At 41.2% G+C, this 16742-nt stretch overlaps 1 protein-coding gene across 1 annotated transcript in view; it reads right to left on the reverse strand.

Annotated features, from left to right (window-relative positions):
- Positions 1-4772: 4772 nt before the first annotated feature.
- CPM (carboxypeptidase M) overlaps positions 4773-16742 on the reverse strand; it is a 76641-nt gene continuing 64671 nt past the window's right edge. Inside the window, exons 8-9 of the mRNA XM_009181189.4 lie at positions 9308-9456; positions 4773-7021 (exon numbers count right to left, since the gene is read on the reverse strand). Coding sequence (XP_009179453.2) covers positions 6779-7021; positions 9308-9456 — 392 coding nt within the window. The 3' untranslated portion in view covers positions 4773-6778. The remainder of the gene's footprint in view (positions 7022-9307; positions 9457-16742) is intronic.

Here is a 16742-nt window from a genome sequence, read left to right on the forward strand (position 1 = left end):
CAAAAAACCCTTAGCCAGGAGTGGTGTCTCACACCTGTAATCCCAGCACTTTGGGAGGCTGAGGTGGGCGGATCACTTGAGGCCAGGAGTTCAAGACCAACCTGGGCAACATGGTGCAACCCTGTCTTTACTAAAAATGCAAAAATTAGTCAGGTGTCATGGTGCGTGCCTGTTAATTCCTGCTGCTCGAGAGGCTGAGGCATGAGAATTACTTGAACCTGGGAGGCGGAGGTTGCAGTGAGCCGAAATCCTACCACTGCACTCCAGCCTGGGCAACAGAGTGAGACTCCATTGCAAAAAAAAAAAAAGCTGCAAATTTAAATATTGAAGTCTAGCCAAAATATACCGGGGACCTTCTGATTAAGGGGTTTCTATGTAATGAATCCTCTTGAAAACAGAGAAACTATTTCCTGCTTATTTTCTAAATTGAGATATTTATCACTTTTTAAAAATTGGTACCTATAATTTAGCCATTTCCTACTCAGCAATGTCTCATTTAAACTATTATTTGTTGAGCGTGTTTCAAAGAGCAGATGTAAACTTGGGCCCATCCTCTGTCCTATGACTAAATCGGTATTAGCAGGGGTTAGGACTTAATTCTTTGTTTACCACTATTCTCTGTATTTGAAAAGCACCTGGAAATCAATAAAATTTGTTATTCAGAACAAAATACTTCTCTATATATCAGTATTTCCCAAAATGTGTTTGGAAATATAGGTATGTTAGTCCAAGGGATGGTATGAGGCTGTATTATTTAAGGAAATGGTCCCATAGCTTAGCATGTTTGGGAAATCCATTTCTTTTCTGCATTTCTCAGATTCTTTATTACATTAATATAAATTGTGAATTTTCAAATATTTTTTCTGACCAGAAGGCATACTTTCCATCCATCATCTTGTCCATGGAACACACTGCCCCACAACACAAATTAATTTGGAATGTGTTATATATAATATATATAACATGTTCTGGAAGAACTATCTGGACTTTGAAGAGTTGTTGCAATATTATTGCCTCATAAAAGGTCATTAAATTTGGTCTTTCCCAAGCTTTATTTGGTGGTAATCAGTTATTTTTAGTGGACTTTGTTATACTTGTGTAAGTACTTATTTTCAGGTAACATAATGGGAAAAAAGCATATATTATTTATATGAATATTAGTTCTTTATTGCGAATCAGAAATATTTTAAATTTACTAAATTCAGAGGTAGTCGTGGCCTCTCCCCAATAAACTTTACAGTCTTAGACAATTTGTGCATTTTAATAAATTCTTAGTTATAGTATTAAAGAAAGATTACAGGGGCTCACGCCTGTAATCCCAGCACTTTGGGAGGCCCACTTTGGGAGGCCCAGGCAGAGGCAGGCAGATCATGAGGTCAGGAGATCGAGATCATCCTGGCTAACACGGTGAAACCCTGTCTCTACTAAAAATACAGAAAATTAGTGAGTGTGGTTGTGGACGCCTGTAGTCCCAGCTACTTGGGAGACTGAGGCAGGAGAATTGCTTGAACCTGGGAGGCAGAGGCTGCAGTGAGCCGAGATCATGCCACTGCACTCCAGCCTGGGCGATAGCGCAAGACTCCATCTCAAAAAAAAAAAAAAAAAAAAAAAAAGGAAAACAAAAAAGTTACCAGGAAAACTGGTAAAATCAGCTATAAAACATCTATAAAAGGCTATGGAGTAGTTCATATGCAAAAGTATGATAAAATGGTGAGCAATACTGTACAGTATCTGCTTATTAGTCGATATAAAGTCTATAACAAACCCAAACTTCTACTTTAGATACAGTACTGTGGACTTTCAATGCTCTTTCACTAGTCTGGTCATCATAATTTTCTCCCCCTTCCCCCTTCCAAAGTCATGAGGAAAATATAAAGGATCTATCATAAAATATACATCAACTATATTGTTACCATATAGAATAACAACCAGAGTTCTCAATAAGCAACTTACCTGTTGCAGTAAGACAATATGCTATGCTTACCTTTCTGGATTCCCCAGGAAGAGATACTTCCAATCTAACATCAGATATTTTTACTTTCTAAACATAGAGCTAACTTATACCATTTGTAGAAACAGATCACAAATGCAAATTTGCTTCTGGAACAAAACATAACACCGATTTCTTGGAAAGACTTTTGGAAATGTTGAGAAAAAGCTTTTAACATTTCTAATACATCCAACAGTTCAAGTCTGAATGTAATTAAATTAAGCATCCAAATCAACACTGTCATTTATCTGCAGGGACTTAATGTTTTTCTAAAATACTCTTTGCCATTTAGATTCAGTCATGTCAACATTTACCAACATTTGAGTAGGTGTACTCTTTAAGGTATATTATTCTGCCTTCAAAATAGTTACTACCTGAGTGTTAACTATCCTTCCTAAACCTGAGCAAGCACCAAAAATGTAGCATCTCTTACCGCTATTTCTAACAGTCAGAATCGCTGTTCAGCCGGGGTGGGGTGGGGTCTCCATTTTACGGCTAAAGAAACTGAATGTGTAGTGGGTTTGAATCCAGGGCTTCTGCCTTTTCTTTATTTTATTTTATTTTATTTATTTATTTATTTATTTATTATTATTTTTTTTTTTTTTGAGATCCGGCCACTGCTCTCCAGCTCTGTCGCGCCAGGCTGGAGTGCAGTGGCCGGATCTCAGCTCACTGCAAGCTCCGCCTCCCGGGTTTACGCCATTCTCCTGCCTCAGCCTCCCGAGTAGCTGGGACTACAGGTGCCCGCCACCTCACCCGGCTAGTTTTTTGTATTTTTTAGTAGAGACGGGGTTTCACCGGTTTAGCCAGGATGGTCTCGATCTCCTGACCTCGTGATCTGCCCATCTCGGCCTCCCAAAGTGCTGGGATTACAGGCTTGAGCCACCGCGCCCGGCCACTATTTATTTATTTTTTTGAGACGGAGTCTCACTGTCACCCAGGCTGGAGTGCAGCACAGTGATGCGATCTTGGCTCACTGCAACCTCCACCTTCTGGGTTCAGGCGATTTCTCCTGCCTCAGCCTCCCGAGTAGCTGGGATCACAGGCGCCCGCCACCACGCCCGGCTAACTTTTGTATTTTTTTTTTTTTTAGTAGAGATGGCATTTCACCATGTTGGCCAGGCTGGTCTCGAGCTCCTGACCTCAAGTGATCTGCCTGCCCCAGCCTCCCAAAGTGCTGGGATTACAGGCATGAGCCACCACGCCTGACTGCTGCTTTCTAAATATCATTTCACTCCCACATTTTCCTCCCATCATGAAAGTGTGTATCATGTTGGTTTCTCTATAAAAGGAATTATAGCTGAACGTAGAGCTGGAGGGGCATAACCACCAGCCCAAGAGGGAAGGAAACAGCAGGAAAGGTGTTGGGCAGGGAGGTGGTTTGGGTACCTGGTTTGACCACAGAATACCATGATTGTGTTTTGTTAGTCTTTAAATGATTTTGAGTCTGATACTAAATTCTGTTTTTAAAAACGTTATTTCAGCAAGAGATTTACATTAAGGCTCATGAACGAATTCAGATTTTAGTTTGTGTCCCTTCAAAAATTGCTATCTTAGAAAAGTTAAAATTCAATGCCCAGTTGAAAAATTGTTTGGGGCTTGACAGCAAATCAAGTTTCATCTTATGTAGTTTTATTTGTAATATACCAAAGTCATTTTTGCAATATTATGTACTTTCAAGTATATAATAAATTACTACTTCTTTAAATAAAAATGATCAAGATATTCAGATTATTATGAGATTTTTTTTTTTTTTTGGTTATCTATTGCTGCTGCACAAGTTACCAGATTTCATAAATGGTTTAAAGAAGCCTCCAAATTTTGTTTATATTAACATGTATAATTTTGTGCATGTAGAATAAGCTTGGCATAGAAATGGCCTAAATGCTTCTGTAGCTCTTCATTCCTTGTGGTTCTCACTCTCCTGCCAGTATGGTTTCATTTCTAGATCCCGTAGAACTTTCAACTGAAAGTAAGAACCAAGGCAACTCACTTTCCACGAGTAATACACCGCACTTCTAGAAATCGGCCTATATTACTATGACACTGGGGATGAAGTAAAAAAAAAAGAGAAAAAAGGATGGGAGGGGGGGGAAGGAGAGGGGAGGGGAGGAAAGAAGAAAAGGAAGGGAAGGGAAGGGAAAGGGAGAGGAGGGGAGGAGAGGGAAAGGAAGGAGGGAGGGAGGGAGGGAGGAAGGAAGGAAGGAAGGAAGGAATCTGCTCACCAGAGTTGCTATTGTTTTTTTCTTTTCTGTTTACTGCTTTCCCCCTTAATTCTTATAGGTAACTGTTTAATATCGGGTAACTCTCATAGTGGAGAACTTGAGAAGCATTAGTACTTCAAATTGAGTCCTAATGGTAAGATTTTTTTCTGATAATAAAAGGTAGTTTGTAGTGCTGTTAAGAGGAAACATAATACCTTTACTACCAACCTTAGGGTCAATTCAAGGTCCAGTAAAAGGAATGTATCTGGAATTCTTGATTACAGACATGAAAACAGTCTTCTGTCAGTGTTCACAGTGAGCCGGAGATTGCCTACGCATAAGACCTAGCTTCATAAAATGACTCAAAGCCCTAGGCCGCTTCTGGGAAGGACTGGGAGTAGCAGTCTCCTGGCACCCCTTGTTCATTCATTCATTCATTCATTCATTCATTCAGTACCTACTATGTGCTAGGCTTTGAAGATATAACAATGAATTTTTCAAACAGACCTTGGCCTCAAAAAGCTCACATTCTACTAGAGAAGGCACACATGGAAGTAGAAGATTAAAATACAATGTTGTAAATCCAATAGTAGAGATAACCAGTTTATTTTGGGGAGCAAAGAGGAAGGGTCCCTAACCCCACACTGCCTGCGAAGAGGTGGAATGGAATTGAATGGGATTATGGTCAGCCAAGGCTTCCTAGTGGAGCTGCTACCTGAACTGAGTTTTAAGGGGAGTAGGAAAGAAAAAACATAGTGGGTCATAATGGCATTCCAGATACAGGGGACACAAACAGCTCTGTGTTTATGAACTACAACCAGTTGCTAACTTTTGTTTCAGTGGCTCCTCTTCCCCAGCGCTGTGTGGAGGATGGACCGAGGAGGAGAAGGCTGGGAGCAAGGCACCAGTGAAGCTGTTGCAGCAGTGTGGGTGAGATACGAGGTCTCAACTTTGCAGTGTTGACAACCATGGAGAGCAGAGAGCAGAATTCGTCCATACTTATAATTAACACCAATCTTTTTTTTTGTTTTTGTTTTTTGAGACAGAGTCTTGCTTCTTCGCCCAGGCTGGAGTACAATGGCGCAATCCCGGCTCACTGCGACCTCTGCCTCCTGGGTTCAAGTGATTCTCCTGCCTCAGCCTCCCCAGTAGCTGCAATTATAGGCATGTGCCACCACACGCGACTAATTTTTGTATTTTTTTTTTTTTTCAGCAGAGATGGCCATATTGGCCAGGCTGGTCTTGAGCTCCTGACCTCAAGTGATCCGCCTGCCTCGGCCTCCCAAAGTGCTGGGATTACAGGCGTAAGCCACCATGCCCGGCCAACACCAACTTTTAATTACTTGCTGAATACACAGGATTAAGGAGGAAGAGAAAGTATCAAGGATGACTCCCAGGTTCCTAGCTTGGTGGTCCTAGTAACAGAGAGAGAATGCAGCAGGAAGAGCAGCTCTAGGGGGAACAGGATGAGGAGCTCCACATGATGGGTTTGAGGTACCTGTGAGTCACATCCAGGTGGATGTGTCCAGTCGGCAGTGGGACGTGAGCCTGAAGCTCAGGCAAGAGGCTAGAGTTACACCTTGGGAGTCATCAGCCTAACAGAGGACTGTGGCATCCAGGTGCCAAAAGCTAGGGACACTTGGCTCTGGAGGGAGAGGAGCTTACTTAATTGACCTGTATGCTTTGAGGCTCTGTAGAGAGACACAATCTTATCCCTTCAGGCCTGTATTTTCTCGGGCCACTGAGACATGGTTACGTATTTTCTCTCACGTCTCCTAGAACATTTGCAAAACAATTCCCAGTCCTATGATCATCTCTCCCTTCTCTGAGAACTTATTATATATGGCACCTAGTATCTCTTCACATACAGCACTCATGGTGAGGTGTTTTTTTGTTTTGTTTTGTTTGAGACAGAGTCTCACTCTGTCACCCAGGCTGGAGTACAGTAGCGCTATCTTGGCTCACTGCAACCTCCGCCTCCAGGGTTCAAGTGATTCTCCTGTCTCAGCCTCCCGAGAGGCTGGGATTACAGGTGCCTGCCACCACGCCCCGCTAATATTTAGTAGAGACGGGGTTTCACCATGTTGGTCAGGCTGGTTTTGAACTCCTGACTCAGGGTGAGCCGACCACCTTGGCCTCCCAAAGTGCTGGGATTAAAGGCGTGAGCCACTGCACCTGGCCTCATGGTGACGTCTTGTATGTAGAAGATCAATAAATGTTCATCTTCATTGCTTATATTCATCAGGTTCTCTGTATACGAAATGATCTTCTTTTTGCAGGCACTTTTTTGCTTCTCAGGTTTTTTTTTTTACAAATTTCAAGACTACTTCAAGATTAATTTGAGTGTAAATGAGCAGTACTTGTTAGGTAAGTGTGTTCCATTCATCATCAAGACTGAATCATTCCTTTCATTATCACCACATATTGCTTACTATGGAATTTGGAAACATCCATTTCTCTTCTTCAGGAAGATCGTGGAGTTTCTCCAGTCAAGGTCCCACTAAAGTGAGCTGGGGTTGCAGTAACCTGGAGTGAGCAATCCCTGATTCCAGGTGGTGATGTGGGTTGAGTTTCACATTTTACTTTATTTGAAGAATATGTGCAAAAGAGTCACTAAAAATAAGAACAGACTAGGCTTTGTTGCCGGTGAGTGGCTTGGCGAATTCATGTACAGAGGAATCATTGGGCATGAAGGATTTGATACTGGGATAGAATCCAATTGCCCTTGGAATGGAAGTAGAATATCCTTTTTAAGAGCACTGAAGTTCTGTGATTTCTCTGGAATAATCACCTTTGTGAGGTGTGGATCATGTCCAGGGACTGTAACCTGAGAAGAAACGAGAGACAATTATATGAGTGACTTAAGATGTTTCGTGGTGCCCACACTGAAAACACTGATATACACCACTAAAATGCAGCCTTTGTGCAATGCATGTAACCATCTGCCAGACCTCTGGGCCAGCAACAGATTTGGTCCTGCAGGCTGAGTTATCCAATGCCTGTTGACAGAGACTGGTGTTGTGAATGCCGTTGCCAAGAATTACAAAATGCAATAAGGACAGACAGGTACCTTATCTGGCGATGTAAGTCAAAAGAAGGAAGTGGCAGATGTTTCTGCCACCATCCTTTTCATGGGGCACAAAGGTAAAGAGTTAACTGTTTTCCTTTGTCCCAAGTGTGTATTTAACATCCTCCTTGTATCAAGATTATTTACAAGTAGAATTATTTTCTCAACTTACTAATTTTTCAGCTGATCTACAAGTCTATTGCTTCCTTTAAAAACTTTCCTTTCTTTTTTTTTTTTAAGATAGAGTCTCACTGTGTCACCCAGCCTGGAGTACGGGGGCTCAATCTTGGCTCACTGCAACCTTTGCCTCCCAGGTTCAAGCAATTCTCCTACCTCAGCCTCCCAAGTAGCTGGGATTACAGGTGCACAGCACCATGCCCAGGTAATTTTTTGTATTTTTAGTAGAGACGGGGTTTCACCACATTGGCCAGGCTGGTCTTGAACTCCTGACATCAGGTGATCCACCTGCCTCAGCCTCCCAAAGTGCTGAGATTACAGGCATGAGCCACCACACCCAGCCTCCTTTAAAAGCTTTGATTTTTACCTGGTTTTGTTCATATCAGCCCGAATCTTCAGTTAGGCTGATTTTACCTGGTTTTGTTCATATCAGCCTGAATCTTCGGTTAGGCATTTTTATTTATTTATTTGTTTTTATTTTTTAGTAGAGGAAATGATCAGGACAAGTAAGACAAACGCTAAACTAACTACAGGCAATGTCTACTGAGAAATGCTTTTATTATATATGGTGGAGAAGGGAAAAAATGGGGAATGACATTTACATAACCACTCACTGGTATGTATTTTACACATTCATTTCAATGTCCAGAGTCTTACCTTCAAATCTTGTCCCAGAACTAATAACCTACAGTCATTGTGTACTGTGTTAGCCTAACTAATGGGAAATTAACAATTCATAACTTTATTCTAAAGGTGTGGCTTATTTATGAGGTTGCATGCAAGTAATTAGATTCACTACAAGGAAAACCATATTTTAAAATAGAATAGAAATATCACAGTAAATAGGAGGAAAATAAAGGGCCTTTTTAGACAAAGATTCACAGTGAGTTGAGATTTTTCAAGCTCTGTCCATTTTCTCAGTAGGGGTAGAAATTCCTAAAAGCATTAGCAATTGGTAAGCCTCACATCCAGGCACCTTGGGGAGAACCCACGGAGCAGGGAGGCTCTGAATTCTGAATTTTATAAACTAAAAACCATGTTTTTTCCATGATGTCATCAAGATGAAATAATAAAATGCCAACTCAGTTTTCACGACAGAATAGATGACTATCTTCTCCCAGGATTAGCTCTATCTAGAATGACTGCTATCATTGGCATGAGACCCACTAAGCAAAGTAGAAGAATCTTTGATTTCTCAGAGAAAGTCACATCAAAGAGAAAGAGGCAAAATCTGGCCAACTAAATCAATACTTCTTCATTTAGTTCTTTCACATAAATCCACTCAGGCTCAGATTTGTCCAGGCCTTCCTGTCTTAGGATAAAATGACTCAGAAATATGTGTTCTATGGAATTAAAAACTGAAATTTTACTTGCATCAGTTGAAAAAAGGGCTGCAAAATATGTCTATCACTTGCTGAATATAGTGATAAAATTTGTGGATCAGATTTCACTTATAAAATGAATTTTAAGGAACTTTTCCCAATTCATTTTTTATAGTAGAAAGTGTATGCCAATGGAATGGGTGTTGTATTGTATTCCAGGAAACTATAAACTACCTTTGCTACATTGCTTATTCTTTTTTATTAATGAGGTTACATTTTAATCATGAAAGATATCACAAGAAATAGGATTTGGCTTCTATTTAAAAATATAATTGCCATCAGGGAAAAAATATGAATTTTTATATTTTTTTCCCTATAATTTCCACCTCTTCCACTCACTCCAATTGCAAGTCTGACACTATCCTTTCTTTCTGTCTTGATGGATCTACTTTTGAACTTCCTAGACTTATTTTGGATTCCTTCTGGGTGAATAGGTATTATGAGTTCTATAATATTTTAATAACAATAACTAGCATTGCATACTTACATTTATTATATAGGACCCAGGCAAGAGCAGGAGATAATACTCTCCATATTTGTTGGTTCTATAGGGGCAGATATGTTTTCTGTCTTGGACTTCCACAATTACATTGGGTAATGGATTTCCATTCTGATCAAAAACTTGACCCTTTACACCTGCAAGACAAAAATAAAATTAAATATTAATGCCATATTTTATGGCATATAAAAATTTCTTATAAATATTTAAGAACAATATATGCAATATTTATTAGCTAACTCAGTTTTGAGTTAATATTAAGTGTTAGGGAAAAGAAAACTTATTTTTGATGTAACTTAAAATATAGTCAAAATTACTAATTTGATTTATAGCTTAAATTTGTTTGTTGTTGAACAGTCCATTTATATCAGCATGTATTATCACAGTGAGAGAACACAGATGATAACCTAAGATCCATTCCTGTCACTTCCAAGTTATTTACTCAATCACCAAACTATTACAACCACTGGTGGATTCCATAAAATCCTAAATAAAAATGGTGTCAATGTATTAGTTACAACAAAATATTTACCTACGCAAGGGACTCAATAGTTTTGTCTTGTGGTCAAACTACATGGGAAGCAAAATTATAATCCCAAGGCTTCTTGGAAGCCTAGAATCGATGGACCAGTAACAGCAGCCAGTATTTATTGAGCACTTAGTATATTCCAGGCTCTGTACTAACTGCTAAATGTGCATTTTCTCATTAAATTCTCGTATCAGCTCTGTGTCATCAATTATTATCATGATTTTACAGATGAAAAAAACGAAGGCTCTGGCTTATTAAAATAACCTCCTCAAGCTCACACAGCCAACGAAGTGGCCCAGCTAGCCGTCAACCCATGATAGTCTCCAGAGCCCCTCTCAAAATTTCAGGAGTATGGTTTTTAAAAGGCCATTTATATTTTAAGACCTTTCTTATTTTAGATCCTACATTTCACATCTAGTTTGTTTACTCCAGGGTCAAATCATATTACCTTAAGGTGAAGCTGCCTAAGCCCCCAATAACATAAATGAGAACGAAGTAAGTTCTCTTACAATACTAAGGCGACCTTGAACTCTCCCAAAACAGCTATGCTCAATAGTTATTTATTAGGGCAGAAAAATATGAGGCACACATAACAGTTTCCCCCAGAAATGGTTAAAATGAAAAAAAAAAATGTTGGCATTTAGCAAAACAATATTTATCTTGAACTTTAAACAAACTTCTATCTAACCTAGGTTGCCTTTTATTATACTTTCTTTCCTATTTAATTCCTGACTCTTCATTTTTTGCCTCCTGAGGAGGAAAATGCCACATTTCCTTCTCCCTTTCTCTATACAACGATGTAAACTTCTATTTTCACATCGTGTGTTCCTCTTTGGCCTCTTTTTAAACACAGTTCCATTTATATTTATTCCTACTGCTTGATACATATCCTTTTGATCTTTAGGTAGTACCCAATCATAAACTGGTAATAATTTGGTAACCTGATTATGCATTTATTCCTTGGGTTTCAGTGGCATTATTCTGTTTTATTTAATTAATTAATGTATTTTTTGTAGAGGTGGGGTTTCGTCATGTTGCCCAGGCTTGTCTTGAACTCCTGGGCTCAAGCAATCCACCTGCCTAAGCTTCCCAAAGTGCTGGGATTACAGGTGTTAGGCACCACATCCAGCCTCAGTGGCATTATTTTGAAGAGCTATTTACACTGTGCCCCCCTTAGGAGGTCCTTTGATATGTGATAAGCATAGCGTGTACCCATCATCATAGCTTGGTGTGACAGAAAGAACCAGTCAGGTTTTGATTTGAATTCTAGTTCTCAAGTCACTAAACATTCCCAAGCCTCAATTTTATCACCTATGAAATGGGGATAATATACCACCACCCAGGATGGTTGTGAAGATTAAATGTAAGTAACACAGAACAGGAGGATCAACAAACATTAATTCTTTCTTTCCTTTCTTCTTCTTCTTCTTCTTTTTTTTTCAGACAGGGTCTTGCTCTGCCACCCAGGCTGGAGTGCAGTGGTGTGATCAGGGCTTACTGCAGCCTTGACTTCCCAGGCTCAAGCAGTCCTCCCACCTCAGCCTCCCAAGTAGCTGGGACTACAAGCACACACCACCACACCTGGCTAATTTTTGTATTTTTTTGTAGAGGTGGGGTTTTGCCATGTTGCACAGGCTAGTCTTGAACTCCTGAGCTCATGTGATCTACCTTGGCCTCCCAAAGTGCTGGAGTGCTGGGGTTATAGGTGTGAGCCACCAGGTCTGGCTTTCTTTCCTTTCCTCTTATTTGGATTAAGAAAAACTATGCAGGGGGAAAAGCATATATTAGATGAATTTCTGGAGTCTTACTTCAACTTTGTTCCACAAAGCAGGAATATGTGAGGGAAGAAGCTATGCATATTATTTCCTTCTTCAGGGCTCTGAGCTAGTTTACAGTCTTCCTACCACTTAGTAAATCCATGCGTTTCAGCAAGGTTGCTTGTGCTGGATGGTGTGTCTGTTGGCATCTTTTGTATTTTTTGTTGACTTCGCCAAAACCAACCAAACTGAAGAAAATCAAGTGCATAAAAAACGAAGCAAAGCTATCATTGAAATTGACATTACACCTTTTTTTTTTTTTTGAGATGGAGTTTTTGAGATGGAGTTTCGGTCTTGTTGCCCAGGCTGCAATGGCACGATCTCAGGTCATTGCAACCTCCACTTCCCAGGTTCAAGGAATTCTCCTGCCTCAGCCTCCTAAGTAGCTGGGATTACGGGCATGCGCCACCACGCCCAGCCTTTTTTGTATTTTTAGTAGAGACAGGGTTTCTCCATGTTGGTCAGGCTCTTGAACTCCAGACCTCAAATAATCCGCCCACTTCAGCCTCCCAAAGTGCTGGGGTTACAGGCGTGAGCCACCGTGACCGGCTAACATTACACCATCCTTTAACATTGGATATAATGATGAAATAGAGGCCAGGCGTGGTGGCTCACACTTGTAATCCCAACACTTTTGGAGGCCAAGGCAAGCGGATCACAAGGTCAGGAGATCGAGACCAGTCTGGCTAACACGGTGAAACCCCGTCTCTACTAAAAATACAAAAAATTAGCTGGACATGGTGGCGGGTGTCTGTAATCCCAGCTACTCAGGAGGCTGAGGCAGGAGAATGGCGTGAACCTGGGAGGCGGAGCTTGCAGTGAGCTGAGATCCTGCCACTGCACTCCAGCCTGGGCGACAGAGTGAGACTCTGCCTCAAAAAAAAAAAAAGGATGAAATAGAATTCAGGGTACTAGTGATGAGTAGTTGGCAGAAGACACCAAAAAAAAAAAAAAAAAGTCATGGTACCCTTTAAAAAAAGGCAGCAAATTTCTTCTTGGCTAGAAGCAGTTACATTTTAATAACAGATTGGACTTTTTTGACAGTCACATGACAGTGATTTTGGACGGCCTCAGGTACTTGAACATCACCTATGTATCAGTGTGTGCTGCAGCTGAATCAAAGCTCCAGTTAACCTGCGGTCTGCTTACCCTCAAAGATAGAAAAAAGAAGAACAATTTGCATTTGAAGAAATGTCTGAAAGTCTTTATATTCCAATTTGACCCTCATTCATCATCCCCTAAATAACCCAAATATTCACTTTCTTTTTTTTTTAATTGAAGTCTCCCTCTGTTGCCCAGGCTGGAGTGCAGTGGCACCATTTCAGCTCACTGCAACTTTCATCTCCCAGGTTCAAGCGATTCTCCTGCCTCAGCCCCCCAAGTAGCTGGGATTACAGGCACCTGACACCACACTCAGCTAATTTTTGTATTTTTAGTAGAGATAGGGTTTCACCATGTTGGCCAGGCTGGTCTCAAACTCCTGATCTCAAGTGATCCACCCGCCTCGGCCTTCCAAAGTGCCAGGATTACAGGCCCAAAGACTCACTTTCATATGACTCTTACCTAAACCTAAAGATGGTTATTCCAGCTATGGAAGCCTGGTGTATGTGAATATCACTCTTACTGGGCAAACACAGACCATGCTTATGTATGGAATTTATATTCAAAGGAAAACCCCTCCCACCAGCCAAATAAAAGCATGCTTTAGCTTGTTTATGTCTTTACAATATTTTGTCTACACACCACCAAACCTTTCACTTAAGAGGGAAGTAATTGTTTTACCAGAAAATGTTATTTATTTTTATATGCTGAAGTTGAAACATTGAAAAAAGGCTGGTAGACCCCAAGAGACGCAGAGAGAGCCAACACTATTATATTAAAAGAAAAATGAAAATTTGAAAACCGCTCAGATACTACACAAATGAGAAGACATAAAATCTGAGACACAAATTCTGTGTCCAGATGGGGAGAGACACGGGAGAAATGTAAAGCTCATTTTCCCTTGGAAATGGGCAAGAACTAGAATTCTGCATTTGTTGGGCACGATTTAGAGTCGGAGCTGGGACAGTACGTAGGAGACTGCTTGTTTGTGCCCATGTCCCCACCACATGGTCACAGTTGCCTCCTATTTTGGATGTGATGACAGATCCACATCTGTGGCCCACAGGCTTCTGGAACTCAGCACATACCAGATTCTTTTAGGCCCAAGTTACTTAGGTTTCTGGATGCTGTGAGCTATTCCCTTGCTCTCTGGGTTCAGATCTGCTCTGAGGAGTCGAGGGGAGAGATAGGGCCACAGCAGGTAACACTGTGTCTGGCTCATCTTTGCTTCTCCTCAGAGATGGGGACGAGCAAGACAGTCGAAGCCTCTAGAATTCAGACTTGCCCTCCTTTGCTACCTTGGTCGTAATGTCTGCCAACACCCTCAACTCAACTTGAACCTAGTAAATCATCCTCTAAGCAGGACAACACGGCACCAAGGGCCCGAGTTTCAGCTGAAGTCTGCAGTGAGTTCTAGCTGAAAGAATAACACATTGACGCCTTACAACAGGCTGGTGGGAGGCAAGGCCGATGCTATTACTCTCAACTTTCTGTTGACTACACTACAGACAAGCGCTTGCTCAAGATTGCAAACATCGCCAGATGACAAAACAGCTTGGGCTCTACCTAAGCCTCTGCCCTCTTGGCAAGGCCCTTCCACTAAAGCAGAAGGCCTTTCCTTTCCAGACAAGGTGGCTCAGAGACTTCCAGATGGGTCAAAACCTCAGAAACACAGAAGCATCCTAGCAATTGGTATAATGGAACCAGTAAATGCAATGCAGCTTGACAAATATCAATAATGTCCTTAAACCAGAGCCATACCAATAAAGGGGTGTTTGCTGCCATTCTTCACAAACAAAATATTCAGTAGTTTCTTATTGGGTACTAGTAGGGAGGAGTAATAACCACACTGTATTGGTATTTTGAAATATGGTTTCATTATTAAACCATGTTATGCATCTGTCTTAAACCACAAGGGGGCAGGGTTGATGTGCCAATATATGTATTTTTTGAGTGAGTTGTTTACATCTGATTATAGAGACAGGCAGATAAACATTCTTTATAAAACCTAGTGCAAATGGGCTGGGCATGGTGGCTCATGCCTGTAATCCCAGCACTTTGGGAGGCCGAGGCCGGCGGATCACCTGAGGTCAGGAGTTCAAGACCAGCCTGGCCAATATGGTGAAACCCTGTCTCTACAAAAATACAAAACTAGTCGGGCATGATGGTGGGTGCCTGTAATCCCAGCAAATTGGGAGGCTGAGGCGGGAGAATCACATGAACCTGGGAGGCGGAGGTTGCAGTGAGCGGAGATCATTGCATCACTGCACTCCAGCCTGGGTGACAGAGAGAGACTCCGTTTCAAAAACAAACAAACAAAACCTAGTGCAAATGGACTGGTAAGCCTTCCAAATTATTGAAAATAATAACAATAGGTATGCTGCAATTTGTATGTTATTTATCAGTTCACAAAGCCCTTTTCCTGGCAATATTACATCAACATGATACTTCAAAGCCCACATTAATTCAGTGCGTAAATAATCTTTACAGCTAGATTGAGGTTCTGAAAATAGTGGTGCAGTTACACAGAGCATATTTGATGTTCACTTGCATGCCCATAACCATGTTGATACTGGTGAAGAATGAATTTCAGAAAATAGGCAGAGCCAGTCATAGTGGCTCGCACCTGGGATCCCAGCACTTTGGGAGGCTTAGGCAGAAGGATCGCTTGGGCCCAGGAGTTTGGGACTCACCTGGACAACATAGCAAGATTCTGTCTCTATACAACATTTTTAAAAAAACTAGCTGGACGTGGTGGTGTGCACCTGTAGTCCTACTTACTTGGGAGGCTGAGGCAGAAGGATCACTTGAGCCCAGGAGTTCAAGGTTACAGTGGGTGATGACTGTGCCACTGTACTCCAGCCTGGTGACAGAGTGAGACCCTGTCTCTAAAATAATGATAATGATAATAATACTAGTAATAGATTAACAAACTAAAGGATCAACAGAAGTAGAAATATAATAGAAATGTTAGATTAATGCATAACATGCCTCATGAGGAAAATCTAGTGGAGAAAGAAATACCAGAATACTAAGCAAGAGAGAACCCAAGACAACGTTTGATGACATAATGAAGGTGAAAGTCCCAATAATAAGTTTATTATAAATAGTCTTTGTTAAGATGCTAGTGAGAACGAACGATACTTCATAACATCCCCTATCATAGGGAGTCAACCTAGTCCATGAACGACTCAGCCAGTTAGACATAGCGCTGTGAGTTTACCAGTAATCTTTGTGTACTTCTCTTCAGTTCAGGGGATGGAGGCTGGGGACACAGGTATGAAAGAGGGCAGGGGCATCCCTTTTAGGGATGTGTGGCCCAGGAAGGGTCCTTAATTATCCTTGCACTTAGCCCTCTGGCTTTGTGCTACCTTCCCTCATCCTTCTCCATCTTCTTTGTAGCAGGAGGAAAGCTTTGCTGTGAATCATGCAGAAAATTCCAGGAATTATGCAATTATGCAGTAGGCCCATGCAGCAAACCTTTTCAACACGTGCACGCACACACACCTACACACACACACACACACATATACACATACACACACACTCTATGTGGTATCATAGCTATTATGCCATTCCTGATATATTTCTCTCCCCAAGCCATTCTGAAAGGAGAAAGATAACTTTACCTCTATAAATATAGAAGAGCCTTCCACACCTTGCCCAAAGAAACACCACCTGGTTAATAAACTTGAACTGCACAAGATTCCATCATCTCAAGTAGTGTGTTTCTCTAGTACAATGGCTTTCTAAGTATAGCCCCTGGACCAGCACCATCAGCATCATTTGGGAAGGCAGTAATCATTTAAGGCCTACTCAAACAGAAACTCCAGGTTGGGGCCTGGCAATCTGTTTTAGCAAGCCCTCCCAGTGCGTCTGCTGCATGTTTGAGAGCTACCACTCTCTGCCACATTTAGTCTGTCTATCTGTGATAAGGGCCAGTCAGCCTTCAGGAAACGGGCTGGCAAGATTCTTA

This window comes from Papio anubis, chromosome 9, assembly GCF_008728515.1.
Source record: "Papio anubis isolate 15944 chromosome 9, Panubis1.0, whole genome shotgun sequence".
Classification (NCBI taxonomy): Eukaryota; Metazoa; Chordata; class Mammalia; order Primates; family Cercopithecidae; genus Papio; species Papio anubis.